Consider the following 20236-nt stretch of genomic DNA (forward strand, 5'->3'; position numbering starts at 1 on the left):
GGATCCCCTGGAGCTGGAGTGGGTGTGAGCCTCCCCCTGGGTGCTGGCAGCTGCCATCTCTCTAGCCCTTCCCCCCAGTATTCATAACTGAGGGAAGAGGAGGATGTGGGCGGTGGAATAGTGTGTGCTTTACATATGTAAGCTGGGTTGAGTCCCTAGTGCAGACAGACAGACAGACACAAACGCGTGCCCACAGCGCCCCTCAGGCACACACTGTGGAGGACAGCAATAGGAATATAAAAGACACACCTTGGAATCCTTTGTCCTAAAAAGACTGCACCTACTGGTGTGCTCGACCCACGGCAGATACTGCTACCTTCTAGCACCAGCTTCCCCAGGAATCTCTAATCAGCAGTCAACAAGCCAATGCAAGGCTCCTTGGCTCCTCACTCTCTCTGCTGCCGGCCCCGCCCTCAGCCATGCCCTCCCTCACCCAATGCAAGCCCTGCTAGCTACCTGGCTGACCAGCCCTGCCCCCTCCCTATGCCTGCCTGTCTCTAGCATCAGCCCTCAGGATCCGTCTGGTGTTGTAATCTGCCTCTGCCCCCTTAGGGCCTTTTTTTTTTTTCCTTCTCAAATTCTGTCCTTTTGAGGCCCACTCTGGCTTAGTCACTTCCTCTCTGTGGCCCCCACCACAATCTTTCCAGAATCAGAAAGACTCTTTCCTTCTCTGGTCTACTGGGAAGCTGAGATTTGGTATTTGTTAAGCAAATCATTCAATGCTTCCCAAAGCTCCTTGCTCTGAGTAGGATCTGTCTTAGTCAAGTTGACTTAGACAGTTGGGGTGCACAGGCCTGAGGCTATAGAACAAAGGGGGCAGCCCAGGAGGAGGAGGCAGCAGTGGGCAGGAGCCCATTTGAGAGACTTAGATATTGCCCACCCCATGATGGCCCTCCTGGAGGCCCACACTTGTTGGCTTTCTTTCAGACCTGTCATGTGTAGGCCTCCTCACTGCCACCTGGTAGATCTACCTGTGGAGTCAGGCCCCCAGGAGGCTACGGCTCTTCTGCTGGCCTTAAGCAAGGCAGCGCTGCTGCTGGACACCAAGGTGGCATTTCTCCAGAGGATATATTTGGTCTCAAAAAGTTAGTCCATGGTGCCAAGTTGCGTACCTCCAGAAGTGGTGCTGACGGAGGTTCCTTGGTCCATGCAAAAAGATTGCAATCCTTTCTTGGCCACCATTTGGTGATCCAAAAGGGTAAGGAAGCCATCTAAAAGGGCTCCTGTACCGGTTGGTTCAGCCCTCCTGGGGATCCTGGGGCTTTGCTCCTGCATCTCTCCTCTCCCTGGGGTGGTAGCTCTGCCCCAGGCCCCAGGTGGACAGCCACTCTGCTTATCCTAGAAGTAAAAGGAGCCAGGGACAGGGCTAAAGGACCTCTGTGTAGTACAGTGTGCCTGCAGACTGTGGTCTACAGTGCCGAGAGCAGGCTGCCTGGTGTCAGTAACTCTGCCGATTAGGAACTACATGGTTCACTTACTCTGTGTAGCAGGCAGGTGTCCTCTAGATGAATACCTCTGATAGAAAGTCCGAGGGTGTCATGGGCTCATTCTTTTTCTTACCCAGTAGAATTGGCAATTGTCTTAATTTTCTTCTTTTTCTCGTTGTCTCTTTGTGTGTTCATGGTTGTTGAATATTTTTTTTTTTTTTTTTTTTTTTTTTTTTTTTTGAGATGCAGTCTTTCTATGTAGCAGCCTTGGCTGGCCTTGAACTTATGGTCCCTCATACATGGCCTTTGTCCTGGTTTTGATCTCTGAAGTGTCCAGTGGCAACAATGAAGGTGGACGGGGTGGAGAAGGCATGCAGATACTCACTGCACACTGCTTCTGCTGGCCTCTCCTTCCCTCACCAGCTTCCTGTCTGTCGTCAGGGCTGACTCCCAGATGGTGCTGTGCCTTGGTTTGTGCAGGTGCTTATCCACTGTGGGGCACATTTACAAGATGGGGACTTAGAGGTGACACAAGGGATAGTATCCCCTCAGTCATTAGCTACAGGTGTAGGTGACTGAGCAAACAGGCTGTGCAGAGGTGGGGAGTGTGCAGGCTCTCTGGGCTTCTGCTTCTGGAGTCCCAGGGTAAATGTAGGTCTTGGGTACAGGGTACTGGGACAGTCACAGCTTGGAGACAGTGAGGCCCTCCTTGAAGCTTTCCTGGAAGCTGCTGCTGCTGCTGCTGCTGCGCTAAGAGATTGGAATATCCACGGGCTCAAAGTTAGGAAAGCATCCTTGTGCTCTCTCTCTCTCTCATTCACACACACACACTCTCTCACTCTCTCTCTCTCTCCAGATCTGCTATCTATGCCACAGCCTCCTGACACTGGCGGGGGTCGTGGTCAGTAGCCAGGACATCACTCCTGATCAATGGGTGAGTCTCCCAACATGCTGGAGCATGAAAGGGTTGGATGGTCAGTAGTACCTACTGTATCAAGCAGTGTGGAAGCACACTAGCCAGGAAAGAGCCAGCCTTCCCTCAGGAACTGTAGAGTGAGAGGCCAAGAAAGAAGTGGCGAGGGTTGCCAGGGCCTCTTCCTCCCACCGAGTCCCAAGAGCCATTCCCAAGGGATGATGGCGTAGCCCCAAGAAGCTGCCCTTCCCACTCTAGCAGACATTCAGAGATGTCCCTCCCTTTCTGACTTAGCTCTCCTTCTTGCCCTGGCCTCTAGAATATGCCTGGCTTATGTCATGCCTCCTCCTTCTCCTCCTCAGGGTGAGCTGCAGCTGTTGTGCATGCAGTTGGACCGCCACATCAGCACCCATATCCGGGAGAGCCCCCAGGCCATGCACCGGACCAAACTCAAGGACCTAGCTACCCAGACTTACATCCGCTGGCAGGACTTGCTGGCCCACTGTCAGCCCCAGGTGGTGTCCCATAATCCCCTAGACCTGGGAGGAAAGGGAAGTGGTCAGTCAGCGGGGCTTGGCAGATCCAGCAGTACATCCACCCCCATTGCAGCTGCTGGACTCCAAAGGGAAAGGGTGGAGTGGACAAGCATGATGCAGGGTGGAGCTGTCTCAGGGGACCTTCATTCTTAATCCAGGACCCAGGGAGGGCATGCAGAAGGGAACTGTTGATGGACAAATGCAGAGAATCACAGCCCTGAAGAACTGAGCAATACTGGTTTGTCCTGAATGGTCAGGAAGGAGCACTGGAGGCAACAGCTGTCCACCTCCTGTCCACTTGTCCTGTAGACCTCAGCTGGCTTCTTGCTGTGTTAAGAGCATTTCCCAGGCTGCTCTGGTTTTTGTTTTGTTGATTGTTTTTTTTTTTTTTTGAGGGAGAGTACTTGAACCCTGGGCCTTGTGCATGCGCAGTATGTGCTCCGCCCCTCCTCCACATGCCAGCATCCACTCTCATCTCTGTAGGAGTAATCCCTGTTCCTGAAATGCCTCAGGTCATCTAGGTAGTGACATTTTATAGCTAAAGTTTACAGAATGAAGATCTTTTTCTACAGGATCCCGAGGAACCCCCATGAAGCAGGGATGGGTAGAAACCCATTTTACAGATGAGCAAAGTATCTAGAGGCTCCTGAGGGTCGATAGCTTGCACACAGCTTGAGAGAATGTGAGGATGAGGGCTCACAGCCAGTGTCATTCCTTGGCACAAAGCAGTCTCAATTGCACACCCTTCTACCCCCAGTTCTCCAACAAGCAGTGCCCTGCTGGGCTGGCCCTGAGCCCCCAAGCCCTGGAGACAGCTGGACTTTGCTCCTTGCTTGCCTCTCCCTGACTCCTCCCATACAGTTCCCTCTAACCTGACTTGGGGCTGACACACTGGCCACTGGCTGTGGCTTGGTGCTCAAATTTCGCCAAGTCCCTGAGAAAAAGCTGGAACTCAGACCTCACCCGGATCCCCAGACACTGGATTCCACTGGCCCCCTGTGGGAAGCATTGTTTGTCATAAAAGAGGAAGTAATTAAAGCTTGACTGGGTGTCCATAGGCAGCACCTTCCTCCCATCCTCCGTGGGCCTGTAGCATTAGGCAGGTGAGACCCTGGCTGAGCCTTCTAGGCACTGCCTCTTGACCTACTGTGTCCCGTCTCTGAGTCTTAGAGATCTTAGTCTTACAACACCTGGTATGAAGGAGGCCTCTGTGATAGCCCATGAACAGTTGTCATAAGTACAGGGGCCTGTGGATAGAGGGGATACTGGGGCCAGCCCATTACAGACTGCTCTCTCTTCTTCACAGGGCCAGTACTTCAGCCCTTGGAAAGACATTTAAAGGGGGAAGAGCAACATAGCTCAAGGCTCCGGACTCGGCAGCAAGAGCACTGTAGGAGGTGAGCAGTGGAGCCAGAGGAGGCCAGCCTGGAAGCTAGACTACTGCCACTACCCTGACCATCCCCACCCTTGAGCTCCCCTACCTGCCCAGCTGTCTCTTCTGTCCTGGGCCTTCCTTGTTGGCCACTGTCTTTCCCACAGTGTGCCCTCTCTGTCTATCTTGAATATGAGGTTCATTTGTGCATATTAAAGTGTTACTTCCAGCATCCGTGGTTCAGGAGAGTTCCTTCCACCCCCACCCTGAGGGCTCATGCCCAGCACCTAGCCTGAAGGAAGACTAACCTCTGCTTGAGCCAGCCACTGTTGGTTTCACCTCGGATAGTCATGTGACTGGGGCCTAGGACCCATCTCCGGGCACTTGAGGACTCAGTGTATCTAAGAGTAGTCCTGCCAGTGACCAGAATTGCCTGGACACTCTTGGGTGAGGAACAACTATCTGGATGCTGTCTGTGTCTACCTCACCCTGCTAGGGACACTATACAGAGAGGATAGAGGATCGGGCTGTGGTTTTTGCTTAATTCAGTTTAGTGCTGAGCTCTGAAATCAACATTCTGAGTTCGGAGTGGGGGATGGTCCAAAAGACAGCTCTGGATCCTGCTGTTTCTTTCCCTGCCTTGTCTCCACATGAGTTTTCTGGGTCCTAATCTCTACGTGTGTATCTCAATGTCCTTGATCTGAACCCCTAGAGGAGTAAGTGGTCCTTTGTACCTCCAGGAGCAGCCCCCCCCCCCCAGCTCTATTTACTCTCTTACTGTCTGTTCCTCTGACAGAATCCATGCTCATCCCTGGCCCCACCCCCCTGATACTTTCAGGATGAGCTTTGAAACAGGTATAAGAGGGAGCCAGAGGTGGCAGGGGACCCTCCTGCCAACCTGACTCCTGTCTGCTTCTTAGCAGGTGAAAGTTCCGTAGCATGCCCATGGTTGTTGCATACAACCTTCTGTTTAGATGTCCCAGGGTTGGGGACTGACTAGAAACTAGACAAAGAGCACACCCCACGTCAACCCCACGAACCTTCTGAGGCCTGCCTGAGACACAGTACCCTGATCTCTGGATCCCCAGAAGGCCAGGAGCTAGAGGCATCTATTATTTAGAGGACAAGGCATAGGTTCTGCACAATACTGGGTACCACAGAGGACATCTTTTCTGTCTCCAAGCGTTTGCCAAATGAGAAGTGGAAGAAACCGTTCCGGAGCCAGGTGACTTGGATGCCCAGTGACTGGACTGATAGTGCTGGTTTCTCTTCCTGGACGCATCACACACTCCTTTGGCTTACCCTCACACCCTAGCAGCAGCAAGCAGGTCAGCTTCAGATCTCGACGGCGGGAGGGCAGGGACTCTGGAGAGCCAGCCCTTCTCACCCAGCCTCTGGGCACCCTGCTTGACACTGCACACCCTGACAGTTAATCCTCAGTTACTTGGTTTGCTCTGGAAACCTGGAAATCACCTTGAAATTTCCCTCTTTTGTTCTCATTGCCAAGGGCAGAGGGGGGGTAGGGAGGCCTGAGAGGCTGAACTGGGGAGTTTCCATCCTTGAAGCTGCCTTTACCTGGCTTTAAGGGAAAGGATCAAACTGTCCATCAACGTAGACATCTGGAATCCTCCTGGCTCCTTGCTCCCAAAACATACTTTTCCCTGAGAGAGAGATACATCCAGGGACAAGAGGTGTTAGTGACAACTCAGTTCCTCCCAGAAGCCTGGCTGTAACTTGAGCAGCAGTATGCAATGTGAGGTCACTCAAGGGTGGACACTCTCCCCTGGGTCATGTAATTGCCCTGCTCTGGGACTCACTGAGAGCTGACCAGGTCTAAAACTGTTGGGATAATAGAAACCGAGCCTCTTCAAGGATAAAAATTGTGGAACGAAGCTGGCCAGCTCACCGTTTGTCCTCCAGGTTTGTGACACTAAGCCCTGGGGAAAAGGCAAGGGATATCCTGACCAAAGCCACTGGAAAAGCAGTATCCTGGGCCTTGGTGACGGATGGTTTCCTGCTTCCTTCTGGTGATGCTGGAAGGGAGGGGCTGGGAAGGGAAAGGCTTCCCAGGTGGACAGCTTTGATAATTGTCCTTTTGGAGGAAGTCCTTTTCCTGTGACCCAGTTCCCTGGGTCCCAGTGGTCAGAGAGCTCCTTGAAAGATGGCTGACCCTCATCTTTTCACTCAGCCACCAGTGGGGAGGCAACTGCTGGATACCTTGGAAATGGTCCAAGTCTGAGCAGGCCTTGAATAGAGCTCCCAGTGTACACTCCCATTCATTCTCCATCTTGCCAGTTACCTCAGGAAGGATAGTTGTTAAGAAGCACGCTACTACTCATACCCAGTATTGGGGTTCTGTAAGAGTCCGCTCTAGTGGACCTGGGAGACATTTGACATCTCTTCTTGTGTTTCCTTTATCTGGCCACAAGCACTTAAGCCATAGCCAAGGGTGCAAGTTAGGGGAGTCCTTGTTCTGTCCGGCTTGAATACGGATTAAGGCTGTAATGTCTTCCATAGCCTATGCTAGGCAGACCTAGAGGATATATATGCAATCTTTTTTTTTTTTTCTGTATTGCTATTTTTTTTTCTTGATGGATGATCCAGGATCCTTATTTTTCTGCCAGCTGTCCTTTTATTAAAAAGCATGAATCACAAGTAGTCATGAGAGGAAACTTTATCTTCTGCCCACCCGCTAGTGGAGAAGACCTGTGGCAGTACGGCAGGGAAGGGGCAGAAGTAGAGCGTGGGGGGGAAGGTGCAACCCTATAGTTGGGGAGCCTTGTGCTCAGAGGCTTACTGGCTCTGTTACTGGAATGGTCTCATTTCCACCTCCATCCCTGGCTTAGAAGCCCCTGGCGCCTGCCATGAAGGTACAGAATTCTGTCCGTGCCAGTGAAACTGAAACCTTCTGAAACTTTCCACTGGGGCCACCTTGGAGGTAGAGCCAGGGAGCTCAGGTCACGACCAAGCAGCCCTCATTTCTGGGGGCAAGACTTACAGGTCAGAAGGAAGAACATCAGGAATCGGAGGTTAGTGTTGTTGTGCTTGGTGACTGTTAGAAAGGTGGAAAGGTGGCACTGGGAACCAGAACTCAACCTTTTTTTTTTTTTTTTTTTTTTTTTTTTTTTTTTTGAGACAGTCTCACTAGTGCCCAGGATGGATGTGAACTCCAGGGCTCACAGTTTTCCTACCTCTGCCTTCCCAAGCAGGTAGGACCATAAACTGATTCCATCACTCCAGGATCTCATTCAAAAACTTCACCTTATTTTGTGTGGATTTGAGCCGTTCCCTCCCTCCCCCCCCCCCCATCTTGCTCCATCTCTGATACAGTGAGAGAAACAATAGCTAGCTTGCAAGTCCTGCTTCAGCCTTCTGTAGCTGAGGATTCTTGACTTTTAAAACACCCTGAGCTTGGAGTGGGGCTTGCCCTTAGAGGATGGAGCAGGAGTAGATCAAGAGGGGTGTGCACGGCTCCCTCCCTGGCCAGCTTCCATAGGGCACCTTCCCTGCCCACCCCTGGCAATACCTGGCCTGCCTCCTATCTCTGAGGCCACAGCTTTGTTTCCTAGTGGAAAGGAGCTGGGAAACGTGGCTCTGGCCAGCGAGGGAGAAGGGGTCCTTCTGTGTCCCAGTAAAGACACAATTGTTACTGAAATCAAACTGGGCAGCCTCTCTCGGTTACCCCATTGCTCTTCTGGTCTCCACTTTTCAGATGCCAAGTTTTAACCCAGAACAAAAGCTGCTGTCGGACTGATTTATACTCCAGATCTGCTTATGGGGTCTGAAGTGTTTTTCCCCTCCAGGACTGCCCCCTGGGGCTCAAAGTTACCACAGAAACCTCCAGGCCTCCTTCCCTTCGTCCCTGTCCTTTGATTCTGGCTAGAGGTGGTCTCCAGGTACCGCTGGGGCAGTTTCCCCGAGGTTTCTCAGTCCACCTGCCTTCTGGAGAGGACCAGCTGGCTGGAAGGACTTCCCAGCACCGCCCAGGAGACCAAAGCTACAAGTTACTTCTAGGAGCGCCTGTGGGCGGAGGCTGGCAGTTCTGAAAGTGGCGGTGCTTCTCGGCGTGGCTCCCTCCAGCCCCTTTCATCTGAACAGTGAGGCTCGTGCCGCTTGGTAATCAGCCTTCCAAGCCGCACCAGGAGTCATTTCCTGGGGGGTAGGCTCTGCTGGAGCCTGGAAACAAGGAGACTTGGGCTCTCCTCTGCCAGTGAGCTGCTCCGTCCAGTCCAAGGATTAGGGACAAAAAGGAGGACGACTTTGGAGCCAAAAGACTGACCACGGTGGTTAGCCCCTGAGAGGACCTTCAGTTTCTTCTCTTGTTGCGCCACCCCCTTCGGATACAAGTCCCAAAATGGTTTGCCAGCTTTCGTTCCTGTAACTGGAGCGTGGGGGAGCCCCTCAACCCTTCCAGAGAGCCCAGCCCGCCTCAGGGCTGGAAGGCACACTTTGGGAACGCCAGGTGAGTGCAGTTCCCGGTGGCAACGCCTGGAGTCCCTCCCTGCTCCCGGACCCTTCTCCTCCCGGCGGCTTGGCGTAGACCTTGACTCCCGAGTGCGAGAGTCGCTAAGGGTCCCCAAGCCTCAGTGCTGGGCAAGCAAGGCAGCGGGTCGCAGCCCCCTCCTGGGCGGGCCTTCGCGTCCCGCCCCCGGCCACCACTCGATACCCTCCTCTCCTGACGTCAGGGGGTTGGGGGCGGAGAGCGGCGGCTGCTGCGGAGAAAGAACCGGCGCCCGGCGCGGTGGAGCGCCGAACCGGAGCTCAGAGGCGCCGAGAGCCGTGCTGGGACCGAGGGGCGGTGGCGCGGGACAGCCTTAGCGTGCTGGCGGGCGGGCGCAGTCTGGAGCGGCGCGGGGTCAGGGGAGGACGGTGGCCGGAGCCAAACGCGAGGGCGGCGCCCAGGGATTGGAGCTGCACGGAAGAGGTGAGTGAGGCCGGAGCAGTGGGGCTTCGGGGCCGCCGCTTTGTCCCCTTGCTTGGGTAGGGGCTGGCGCGCACGCTAGGGGACAGTGCCTGGGGGTGCAGGGCGGGGCGACAGCGCAGACAGCTGTCCGATCTGGGTTCCTCTCGAGTCCGCTGCGGGCTGCCCAGCGGACGATCGCCATCAAGGCATGCAGTGCCTGCAGCTCCATTGGCCGGAGCGGCGGGAGCCTGAGGGTGCGGACGGAGCTAGGGGCAGTGGGAGACTCTTGGGCTGTCCAGCGCGCGGTCCGAATCTTGGCCAGGCTGGTGAACTGCTCCGGTTCCCCCCACCTCGACGGAAAGTTAGGGGCGGGCTTGGACCGTAGCCGATGTTGTGGGATCGGATTTCCCTAGCGCGGCCCCCCGCCCTCCCGTTTTGCTCCGGAGGCGGGCTGGCACTGAGAACCAGCCCCCTTGCCAGAGCTCGGCCGCCCAGTCCGGCTCTGAAGCGCCGCGATCCACCACTCGGTGTGCAAGTGTGGGGTGCAAATCCTGGTCCTGCACCCCTCCATCCCCCTGGCTGTCCGTGTCCCTTGCCTTGGGAAGAGCTGGGGGTTGGGTCACCGCTACGCAGGCAGATTCTCGGAGCGCGCCACCGGGTTTTGACCCCAGCCTAGGGTAATTGGCAGAGAGGAAACCGAGGGTGTGTCTGGGGGGACTGCCCCGGGAAAGGCAGCCCCAGCCCCCCGCCCTTCCCGCGCTGAGGTTCTGGGCCGATAGGGGGCGTCCGCAAGCCCGGCTTTGCCACGCTCCCAGCGCTGCCGCTTTGTTTGCATTCAAATCCCCGGAGCTGGGGGGAGGGGAGATCGCACTATCGCACAGTAGGGAGAACCGGACCGGGTCTTGGCTAGGAACCTTTGTTTTGGGGTGCAATCCTCAGATTCTGCATCTCTGTCCCCGGCCTCTAGCGTCTGAATTAGTGGAAATCAGTCCCGTTGGCCTAGTGCAGAGTCCCCGGGGTGCAATCCCGGAGTTAAGAACGTTCGTCAGAGCCAGGGAGGGGGGAGGAACTCAGTCCTTGACGACCATTCGACCATTCGTGGGCATCCCCTGTTGTCCAAGAGAGCTCCGCTTCGGCCTCCCCAATCCATTTCATTTCCCTCCACGATCCCGCTCCCGCCGCGGCGGGGAGATCCCCAGAAGCCTGGAGCCGACTCGTGGCCCGGCCGCCTCTCTGCGGGAGGGTCAGTGTCTCGTAGAAGGACTGGCCCTGGTCATTTCCACGCCCATCCCACCCACTTCCTGCCTCCCTCTTGGGCAACAAAGGGGCCTCGGGAAGCTGGGCCCATTTGGTTCCCGGCCCCACTCCTACTCCAGCCCTGCTGATGTGGAACCCGGTTTGGGCTCTGCCCGGCTATTGTCTGCGCTGGGGGAGGGGACAGGCTGGGGCCGGGAACTCTGCACGCTGCCTGCTTCACCAAGTCCCCCACTGGAGGTCTTTGCCCAACCGGCTGCCTGCGTCTGCTGAATAAGGGGTATATCTCCCCGAATTAGGTCTTGGGGTTGACCCGAGTCCCACTGGTAGCAAGCCCTGTTTTTTACGGTTATTGTAAGAAACTCTGAAACCTTTAAGGCCCGAAGGAGCAGGGAGTCCCTCGTTTATTTTTCCTACACAACTCCCTGTTGAAGAGAGGGAGTAGGGATGGCCTGGAGGCCACAGAAAGCTTTTTGATGACTGCCTACGCCTAGTGCTTGCTGACCAAGTTCCTCTCCTTGCTCTTCTGGGAGACCCCCAGGGCTCTTGGGGGGCAGAGGCCAGTTGCAGGAGCTAGGTCTGCTCCAAAAAATGGAGCAGGGGGAGATCCAAGGGCTCCAGGGGAGGTTTCTTCCAGTGTGCGCCCTGTGCTGCCTGTCTCTTGGTGCGGCCCCCTTCCGGTCTGTGATGCTGACCAGTTTCTTTTCCTTCAGCAGGGCTGCTGGACTGAAGTTTAGACACTGGGTGTCTGCCATGGCCCCACACTGGGCTGTCTGGCTGCTGGCAGCAGGGCTGTGGGGCCTGGGCATGGGGGCTGAGATGTGGTGGAACCTTGTGCCTCGGAAGACAGTATCTTCTGGGGGTGAGTGCCTAAAGCTTGGGAGGAGGCAGGGCCAGGGGAGGTTGGGACCGACTGCTGGGGGAAGGGCTGAGGGGGGAGTGATGCTTGCTTGAAGGAAGGAGCAGCTGCTGAGGAATTACCCCCCCCCCCAAGCATGCACCTTTATACTGATAAGTGTGGCTGTGGCTTTCTAAGAAACTCGAGTGGCCCCAGGGACCCAGAACTGGTAGTGCGGGTCTAGAATCTGGGCTTTGCCCTCTTCTGACACTGGGATAACTTTGTGGGATCTCTTACTCCCCCCACCCCCACCCTCACCCAGACCCTGCTGTCCTGGTGTGCCAGGGAGGTAGTTTCTGAATCACCTTCCCTGTTCCTCACTTGAATTGTCACTCATGCTTGGAAGCCTAGAGAGAGAAACCTGAACCCCAGGGCAAGTGGAAACCTAACCCCATCTCCAGTCTTTCTAGCTGTCTGTCCCTAGAAACCCCTTTAATTCACCCTAATGGTCTCCCCCAGCTGCTCTAACACTGAATCCTTTTGATGGCTCTTGTGCTTCATGGAGGAGGAGGCAGAGTGGACCATATAGTGCGCGCGCGCGCATGCACACACACACACACACACACACACACACACACACACACACACACACACACACCTGTATGGAGAGGTGGTGATGTCAGGTGTTTGTATCATCTCTGTGCTCTTGGGATGTGGGATGAGCTCACCTCCCACAGGCTGCACTCAGCTGCTATTAAAGCCCCTCCCATGCTGACCCAGCTCTCCCCGGTCATTGCCTCCCAAGCCTGAAGCTGGCTTAAGTGTGGATGCTGTGGACAGGTGTGCAGGTACACGGGCCTCTGACAGATTATAGACTGTATGTATGATCATGCCCTACATGTGCTGGATGGCAGCACAGCTTCCCAGGCTTCTCCACCATCTCTGAGTTGCTGGCTCCTTTGATCTCCCAGTCCTGACCTCTTCCTCCTCCTCCGCACGCCACCTTGCCAGTCCCCTGCCCATCTGTGTGTGCGTCTCTGGAAGCCTGCTAGAGTGATGGCTTCTTAGACAAGGAATGCTCACAACTAGTCTGTGCCTCCTGCTGCACTAGATCCACCACCGGGGTCTGGCTGGACCCTACCGTGATCAGCAAGTAGCAGAGCAGGAAGTGGCATCTGAGGAGGCTGGGATGGGGGGGGGGGAAGTGTCCAGCTCTGTGCCTGAGGTACAGCTGACCCTGAGTGAGAGTCATCAGTCAGATGGCTTCCTCTGGCCGGAAGCTTTGGCTGAGATATCCTTCCTTCCCCATTACTAGCCCAGATTGCCTCCTCCCAGGCTAAAGAAGGGCTTTGGAAGCCTGGGTAGGATGGAGCTGTCGCCCGCCCCAAAGACTATTCAGAAAAAGTCCTTTATGGCCCGTAGGGGTTTGGCTGTTGTCTGTGAGTGTGTGGTGCTAGCTTTGTGGAGAATCCTGATGATGAGGCCCAGGGGATCCTTGGACAAAGGAAGATTGATGGATTCCTGGAACCCCAGGGAGGATACCATCCGCCCCTGCTCATCCCACCATGTTCTAATCCCTGTTTCTGCAGAGCTGGTCACAGCAGTGAGGCGGTTCTCCCAGACAGGCATCCAGGACTTCCTGACTCTGACCCTGACAGAACGTTCTGGCCTTTTATATGTGGGGGCCCGAGAGGCGCTGTTTGCCTTCAGTGTAGAGGCTCTGGAGCTGCAAGGAGTGGTGAGAGGTGGGGCAGTGGGAGGCACACAGAGGGGAGAGGGAAAGGACTCAGGGGGTGTGGCCTGCTCAGGCTGTCCCTCAGCCCAGAGGTCTCCTGGTTTTTGTCAGTTGGGGTGGTTTGTGGCTTTTATCAGAATGTGGACCAGGTTGGTTTCTGTCAGTTGGGGTGGTTTGGGGCTTCTATCAGAATGGGGACTAGGTGTCACCCATGGCGTGGTTCGAGGGGTATTTGTGGCACACACTTAGCACATACCTTTGGCATTGCTGATATACCCTGTTCATCCTCAGATCTCCTGGGAGGCTCCAGCTGAGAAGAAAATCGAGTGTACCCAGAAAGGGAAAAGCAACCAGGTGGGTGCTTAGGGCACCTCCCCTGCCAGGCCTTCATGGGATGCTGGCCCCCCTTTTTAGTCTGGATCCTGGTAATCTCCTATCTCCAGGCCTCACTTCTCACTAACCTGTATACCTTTCTCTCCGAAGACTGAATGCTTCAACTTCATTCGCTTCCTTCAGCCGTACAATGCCTCCCATCTGTATGTCTGTGGTACCTATGCCTTCCAGCCCAAGTGCACCTACATCGTGAGTGTTTCCCTTTCTTTGGGTGTGCCCCTTTCCCACCTGTTCCTAACCTCTGTGACTTCCTTCCTTGGCTTCTTGGGCCATGGTATTTTCAGACTGTATGGGGTCCCATATTAACTCTACTCTTCAATGTCTTCCTGCCCCTAGAACATGCTCACATTCACCTTGGATCGCGCAGAATTTGAGGATGGGAAGGGTAAATGTCCATATGACCCAGCTAAGGGCCACACCGGACTCCTTGTGGGTGAGTGGTTGCCGCCAGCACAGATGGGGCAAATCTGGGACTCTGTCAGTCACACTCTGGAGACTTGTCTTCAGAGTTCATCTCTACCTCAGTTTCCTAGCTTCTTTGACACGCTGTTGTCTCCCATAGACGGTGAGCTGTATTCGGCCACACTCAATAACTTCCTGGGCACAGAACCGGTTATCCTTCGGTACATGGGGCCCCACCACTCCATCAAGACAGAATACCTGGCTTTTTGGCTGAATGGTGAGCCATGGAATGGGATTGGGAAAGCCATGAGTGGAAGGGTCTTCAAGGACCCTGGGACTCTGCCACTGACCCTCTTTGCTTTGTCCTAGAACCCCACTTTGTGGGCTCTGCCTTTGTCCCTGAGAGTGTGGGGAGCTTCACAGGAGATGATGACAAGGTCTACTTCTTCTTCAGTGAGCGGGCAGTGGAGTATGACTGCTATTCCGAGCAGGTGGTGGCTCGTGTGGCGCGCGTCTGTAAGGTACCAAGTTCCGCAGTGGTGGGCAGTGGGAGCCCTGAAGGCCTGGCAGGGGCTGACCAGCCGTGTCTCCTTGCCATCTGGCCAGGGCGACATGGGGGGAGCACGGACCCTGCAGAAGAAGTGGACCACGTTCTTGAAGGCTCGGTTGGTGTGCTCAGCCCCGGACTGGAAAGTCTACTTCAACCAGCTTCGGGCGGTGCACACCCTGCTGGGCGCCTCTTGGCACAACACCACCTTCTTCGGGGTTTTTCAAGCGAGATGGTAAGCCGCTGTGGGGTAGCTGGGGGTAGGGAGGAGCAGGTGGTCAGGTCAGGTAGGGATGGTGTGTGGGTGTGAGGGCCCACACACAGGCGTCTGGAGGAAGTCCAGCGGGTCAGTGCCTGGCAGCCAAGATGACTTTGCCTGCTCTTTTTAAAACTCTGTGGGGGAAGGTGAGCAGAACATCGCCTCTGGTGATACCTCAGAGCTACCTCATGGTCATGACTGCTCCATACCAAGCCTTGCCCTTTCTACGGTGGGAGTAAGTAGGCACCCGACCTGACCAGACTTCCTTAACAGGGGTGATATGGACCTGTCAGCGGTCTGTGAGTACCAGTTGGAACAGATCCAGCAGGTGTTTGAGGGTCCCTACAAGGAGTACAGTGAGCAAGCCCAGAAGTGGGCCCGCTATACTGACCCAGTACCCACCCCTCGGCCCGGTTCGGTGAGTTTTCGGCATGGGGATGTGCTCCCGACATCAGCTCCAGGACCCGCTCGTTCACCAGCTGACTGACAGCCGTCCTCCCCACACCCCTCCCCGACACAGTGTATCAACAACTGGCACCGAGACAACGGCTACACCAGTTCTCTGGAGCTGCCCGACAACACCCTCAACTTCATCAAGAAGCACCCACTGATGGAGGACCCGGTGAAGCCTCGGTTGGGCCGGCCCCTACTTGTGAAGAAGAACACTAACTTCACACACGTGGTGGCTGACAGGGTCCCAGGGCTTGATGGTGCCACCTATACAGTGCTGTTCATTGGTACAGGTAGGCACTTCAGGTGTGCCCAAGGCTGGGAACCTGGGGAGGCTCCATGACCCGATCCCTCATTTCCATATTCCCATCCCTCTCCAGGAGATGGTTGGCTGCTGAAAGCTGTGAGCCTGGGGCCCTGGATCCACATGGTAGAGGAGCTGCAGGTGTTTGACCAGGAGCCAGTGGAAAGTCTGGTGCTGTCTCAGAGCAAGGTAGTAAAACGGACCACACGTACCTCAATGCTCTCTGCAGCACTGTCTGTCTCGCACCCAATCTCTCTGCCTTCCATAGTTAGTGTCATGTGACTGGCCAGCTCAGAACCCCCTCAACTTAGCTCTCACGAGTTCCTGGAAGTAAAAGATCTAAGGTGCCGGAACCTGTCCTCTGAAGGGCCTCATATAGAGCCAGTCCCTGTGGGGCCCCCATTCCCAGCGTCTAACCTTGGCAAATTCCTTCCTGTTTTCTTCAGGACCTTCCAAGTGGGGCTGGGTTTCTAGCTGCAGTCCCTTCTCAGTCATGATGTTTGGTACCCAAGCAACAGGGACATCCATTTTCCTTTAGTCCCCAGTGAGTGTCTGAGCCAGGCCCTCTGTCTCCTGGCTCATTTACTTACAGTGTTCATTTTTTTTTTTTTACCTTTATGCAAAACTGGCATATTCACAGAACCCTCTGGATTCTGACTTGCTTGCCCTTTATCAGCTACTGTGATGGAAAGTTGCTCCCCAGAACGCTGAATAATAAGATGGCAGCAAAGGAATTGTGGGACTGAGCAAAGATAGATTGGCAGTCACCATTCAAACAGAGGAAACCCATCTTAGATAGACACTGCTGTTACTGTGCTGGCCTCTGGGGCTGAGGGAAACTGAGTTCTCCAGACCGTGTGTGAGTGAGGGTGGGTACACCTCAGCCTCACGGGCCTGCTGTCCGTCCTGTCCCTGTCTAGTAAGGTCATCTGTAACGTGATTAGGATTTCGCTGGCTTGTTCTAAGCCCTCATCAGATTTGTTCCTCTGGCCTGGATTTTTCTTCTGCCTTCTTCCTTGGGGGACCTGCTGTGTCTATGCTTTCTGAACAAATCTCAGCTGTCCCCCTAGGTGTGGCATGGCTCACCCTTTGCCTTATTTGTCTGCAGAAGGTGCTCTTCGCTGGCTCCCGCTCTCAGCTGGTTCAGCTGTCGCTGGCGGACTGCACAAAGTACCGCTTCTGTGTAGACTGTGTCCTTGCCAGGGACCCCTACTGTGCCTGGAATGTCAACATCAGCCGCTGCGTGGCCACCACCAGTGGTCACTCAGGGTGAGTCAGTAGTCTGTGAGTGCCAGGGCCAGGAGGGGAGGCAAAGGTGGTTGGAATTGGGTCACTGATGTCACCTCCCTTCCCTACCAGGTCCCTTCTGGTCCAACATGTGGCGAACTTGGACACTTCAAAGATGTGTAACCAGTATGGCATTAAAAAAGGTGAGTTTTTTTTGTTTTGTTTTGTTTTTAAAGATTTATTTATTATGTATATAGTCTGCTTACATGTATGTCTACAGGCCAGAAGAGGGCACCAGATCTCATTGTAGATGGTTGTGAGCCACCATGTGGTTGCTGGGAATTGAACTCAGGACCTCTGAAAGAGCAGCCTCTTATCCTCTGAGCCATCTCTTCAGCCCGAGCTGTTTTTTTTTTTTGTTTTTGTTGTTGTTTGTTCCCTCATTTTGGGGATGGGCCCCTGGATCGCAGCCAGACTTAGTGTATCTCCTCTCACTGTGGGGCTGGGGTTCCTGTGTTAATACTTTGTTTCTCTCTCATTTCTGCCTCTGTAGTCAGATCTGTTCCCAAAAACATCACTGTTGTATCAGGCACAGACCTGGTCCTGCCCTGCCACCTCTCATCCAATTTGGCTCATGCCCACTGGACCTTCAAAGGCCGGGACCTGCCTGCAGAACAACCTGGCTCCTTCCTTTATGACACGGGACTCCAGGCGCTGGTGGTGATGGCTGCCCAGTCCCGCCACTCGGGGCCCTATCATTGCTATTCAGAGGAGCAGGGGACAAGACTTGCTGCCGAAAGCTACCTAGTTGCTGTCGTGGCTGGCTCATCGGTGACCCTGGAGGCTCGGGCCCCCTTGGAAAACTTGGGGCTCGTGTGGCTTGCTGTGGTGGCCCTGGGGGCTGTTTGCCTGGTGCTGCTGCTGTTGGTCCTCTCACTCCGCCGGCGGCTTCGAGAAGAGCTAGAGAAGGGTGCCAAGGCAGCTGAGAGGACACTGGTGTACCCCCTGGAACTGCCCAAGGAGCCAGCCAGTCCCCCCTTTCGTCCTGGCCCAGAAACCGATGAGAAACTTTGGGATCCTGTCGGGTACTACTATTCCGATGGCTCTCTCAAGATTGTGCCTGGTCACGCCCGGTGCCAGCCTGGGGGTGGGCCCCCTTCCCCACCTTCTGGCATACCTGGCCAGCCCCTGCCTTCTCCAACTCGGCTCCATCTGGGAGGTGGTCGGAACTCAAATGCCAACGGCTATGTGCGCTTACAGTTGGGTGGAGAGGACCGAGGAGGATCTGGGCATCCACTGCCTGAGCTCGCTGATGAATTACGACGGAAACTACAGCAGCGCCAGCCGCTGCCTGACTCCAACCCAGAGGAGTCTTCAGTATGAGGGGACCCCCCCACCTCATTGGCGGGGGGCGTCTCATGGGAGGTGCACTCTTAACTTTTGCACAGGCACCAGCTACCTCAGGGACATGGCAGGGGCACTTGCTCTGCCTGGGACCTGCTCAGCATGGGCACTGCCACTTGGTGTGGCTCACCAGGGCATCAGCCTCACAGGAGACACACCCTCCTCTGTGAATTTCAGACATGCGGGACCCCAGCAGCCAAATCTTTGTGAGGAAGAGGCTTCAAGATGTGGGTGTATTTGTGCATATATGTGATTGTGTGTATGATGGTGTGTGTGTGTGTGTGTGTGTGTGTGAGAGAGAGAGAGAGAGAGAGAGAGAGAGAGAGAGAGAGAGAGAGAAAGAACCTTTCTGTCTCTGTCAAGTCTTCCCTTGGCCTGGGGTCCTCCTGGTTGAGTCTTTGGAGCTATGAAGGGGAAGGGGGTCATAGCACTTTGCTCCTCCTACCCCCAGCTGTCCCAAGCTTGGGACAGTGATGTACATATGGGGACGGGATGGGCAGGGTGTTGTACCCCTTTTGGGGGAGTGCGGGACTCGGGGGTGGGCCTAGCCCTGCTCCCAGGGCTGTGAATGTTTTCAGGGCAGGGGTTGGGGGTGGAGATGGACCCTCCTGCTTCAAGGGGAAGGGTGGGCAGGGCCTCCCACCTGCCCTCGGGTTCGGGGGTATTTTATATTTGTGCTCTTCTGACAGGGCTGGGAAGGGTTGTTGGGGGGAGGGAAGGGAGAAGGTGGGCATGCTGTTGATACTGGCCTACCCTCCCCCAGCTCTGGGAAAAGGGCTAACAGTGTAACTTATTGTGTCCCCACATATTTATTTGTTGTAAATATTTGAGTATTTTTATATTGACAAATAAAATGGAGAAACTGAAACTTAACCCCACCACACAGACATTTTGACTCAAAGCCACTTATTGACCTAAGAGGGAATCATCCTTTGGCCTGGGTCATCATGGTCTAAATGCCTGTCTGTGCCCCATCTCTGCAGGGGCCAGCTGAGACTCAAGTGTTTTCCCACAGTGGTGCGTATGGGACTGGGAACCAGACCAGGGCTACATCCCTTTGGGAGCTGGACTTGGCCTGGTGCCTCAGAGAAACAAGGCCGAGCATTCGGGGAAGAGGAGGAGAAGGGGCTTGTCTTCCCAGAACTCTAGGGAGGGTGAGCAGGGAGTGAGGGACTGAAGGAGAGGCCCTCCTAGAAGCTTCTCAAGGTGGTGTGGACAGTGTTTTTATAAAGATGGAGGTTATGACAAGCTCAGTGGAGGGGCGTGGGGGTGGGGACTACGTGTAGCTTTTTACTCTAAGAATGTTAGTCTCAAATGACCTATCTATGTAGGTATAGTCCCCTACTGCCACCCAGTCAGTTTCAAGCCCTTGTCTTAGTGAGGGAGTGGTGTAGGCCCAGATGTTCCTGGGAAAAACAACAGGCCCAGCCTGGATTCATTTTTGAGTGCCCTTGATGAGAGTTGCCTGGCAATCGAATTTCAAAAAGGAAAATAAGGAGAAAGAGAGAGAGAGAGAAAAAAAAAGACGTTTTAAGGTTTTGTGTTGTATTAACTTCGATGCTGTTGCTGGCGGCGATTTGGACACACCTGGTTTAGATCAATCTAACCGTTGCATAGGAACAGAGACCGCGACAGAGAGCACTTCCCCCTCCCCCCTCAACTGCTCCTGTCCTACCCCCATACATTTGGATGCCCCTTGAGCCGGCTGCTGTCTCCCTGAGTGTAGGTCAGAAGGCTGGAAAATACTTGTGTTCCCCTTAGCTCAGCCCAGTGGGCGTTGGCAACCAGCGCCCACTGAGAGGGCGGAGGGTTAAATTCAAAGGTGGCCTGCTCGGTCTTTGCCCTTAGGCCACCTGCTTCCCACTGGATTACTAAAGAACGAGGGTCAGAATGTTAGTAGCGTTCTGGCGGTCACTGCTCTGTCCATGGATGGCCTACGGCTCAGGTGATGCTCGAAAGATGAGACGAGGGACTATGGGCCGCGTTCAGAGTCCTTGTGCCCTGGGGGGCCCGCGAGGCCTCGGTTCTGGCGAATGCGACATAAACACTACCAGACAGGCCAAGCTGCCTGGTTCCCACACCCTACAAGGCGCGGCTGCATGAACCGTCCCGCCTCCTCCCGGGGTGCGCAGCGGATCCCCGCGCCTTTGCTCCTCCTTGTGCTTAGTTAGCTTCGGGCGCCCTCCGGTGGTAGCAAAGCAGCAATGCTCCGTTTAGCTAGTGATACCTCGCTACTCTCATTGGTTGCTAAGCTAAGGTCTAAATGCAGGAT

At 54.9% G+C, this 20236-nt stretch overlaps 2 protein-coding genes across 13 annotated transcripts in view; both read left to right on the plus strand.

Moving 5' to 3' along the window:
• The window catches only part of Fam178b (family with sequence similarity 178 member B), a 120687-nt gene extending 116207 nt beyond the window's left edge, over nucleotides 1–4480 (plus strand). For 4 of the 5 annotated variants that reach the window (XM_076915071.1, XM_034521731.2, XM_034521730.2 and 1 more), the window contains 3 exons: nucleotides 2284–2361; nucleotides 2703–2855; nucleotides 4183–4480. In XM_076915071.1, coding sequence (XP_076771186.1) covers nucleotides 2284–2361; nucleotides 2703–2855; nucleotides 4183–4215 — 264 coding nt within the window. In that variant the 3' untranslated portion in view covers nucleotides 4216–4480. The remainder of the gene's footprint in view (nucleotides 1–2283; nucleotides 2362–2702; nucleotides 2856–4182) is intronic. The other variant, XM_076915073.1, reaches the window with a different exon arrangement.
• A 4101-nt stretch (nucleotides 4481–8581) lies between these two features.
• Nucleotides 8582–18851, plus strand: Sema4c (semaphorin 4C). 8 transcript variants are annotated; one of them, XM_076915068.1, is made up of 15 exons: nucleotides 8582–8710; nucleotides 11119–11267; nucleotides 12833–12981; nucleotides 13270–13332; nucleotides 13462–13560; nucleotides 13708–13804; nucleotides 13934–14050; nucleotides 14143–14294; nucleotides 14380–14555; nucleotides 14853–14997; nucleotides 15100–15322; nucleotides 15410–15522; nucleotides 16442–16602; nucleotides 16693–16763; nucleotides 17114–18851. In XM_076915068.1, the coding sequence occupies exons 2-15, from the start codon at nucleotides 11159–11161 to the stop codon at nucleotides 17941–17943; spliced, it is 2505 nt and encodes an 834-aa protein (XP_076771183.1). In that variant the 5' UTR covers nucleotides 8582–8710; nucleotides 11119–11158; the 3' UTR covers nucleotides 17944–18851. The 8 variants fall into 8 exon arrangements, with proteins under 8 accessions (XP_076771183.1, XP_034377770.1, XP_034377766.1 ...); XM_034521879.2 differs by having other exon boundaries at nucleotides 11122–11267; XM_034521875.2 differs by lacking the exon at nucleotides 8582–8710 and adding an exon at nucleotides 8782–9172.
• The last annotated feature ends 1385 nt before the right edge of the window (nucleotides 18852–20236 follow it).

This window comes from Arvicanthis niloticus, chromosome 17, assembly GCF_011762505.2.
Source record: "Arvicanthis niloticus isolate mArvNil1 chromosome 17, mArvNil1.pat.X, whole genome shotgun sequence".
In the NCBI taxonomy this organism is placed as follows: Eukaryota; Metazoa; Chordata; class Mammalia; order Rodentia; family Muridae; genus Arvicanthis; species Arvicanthis niloticus.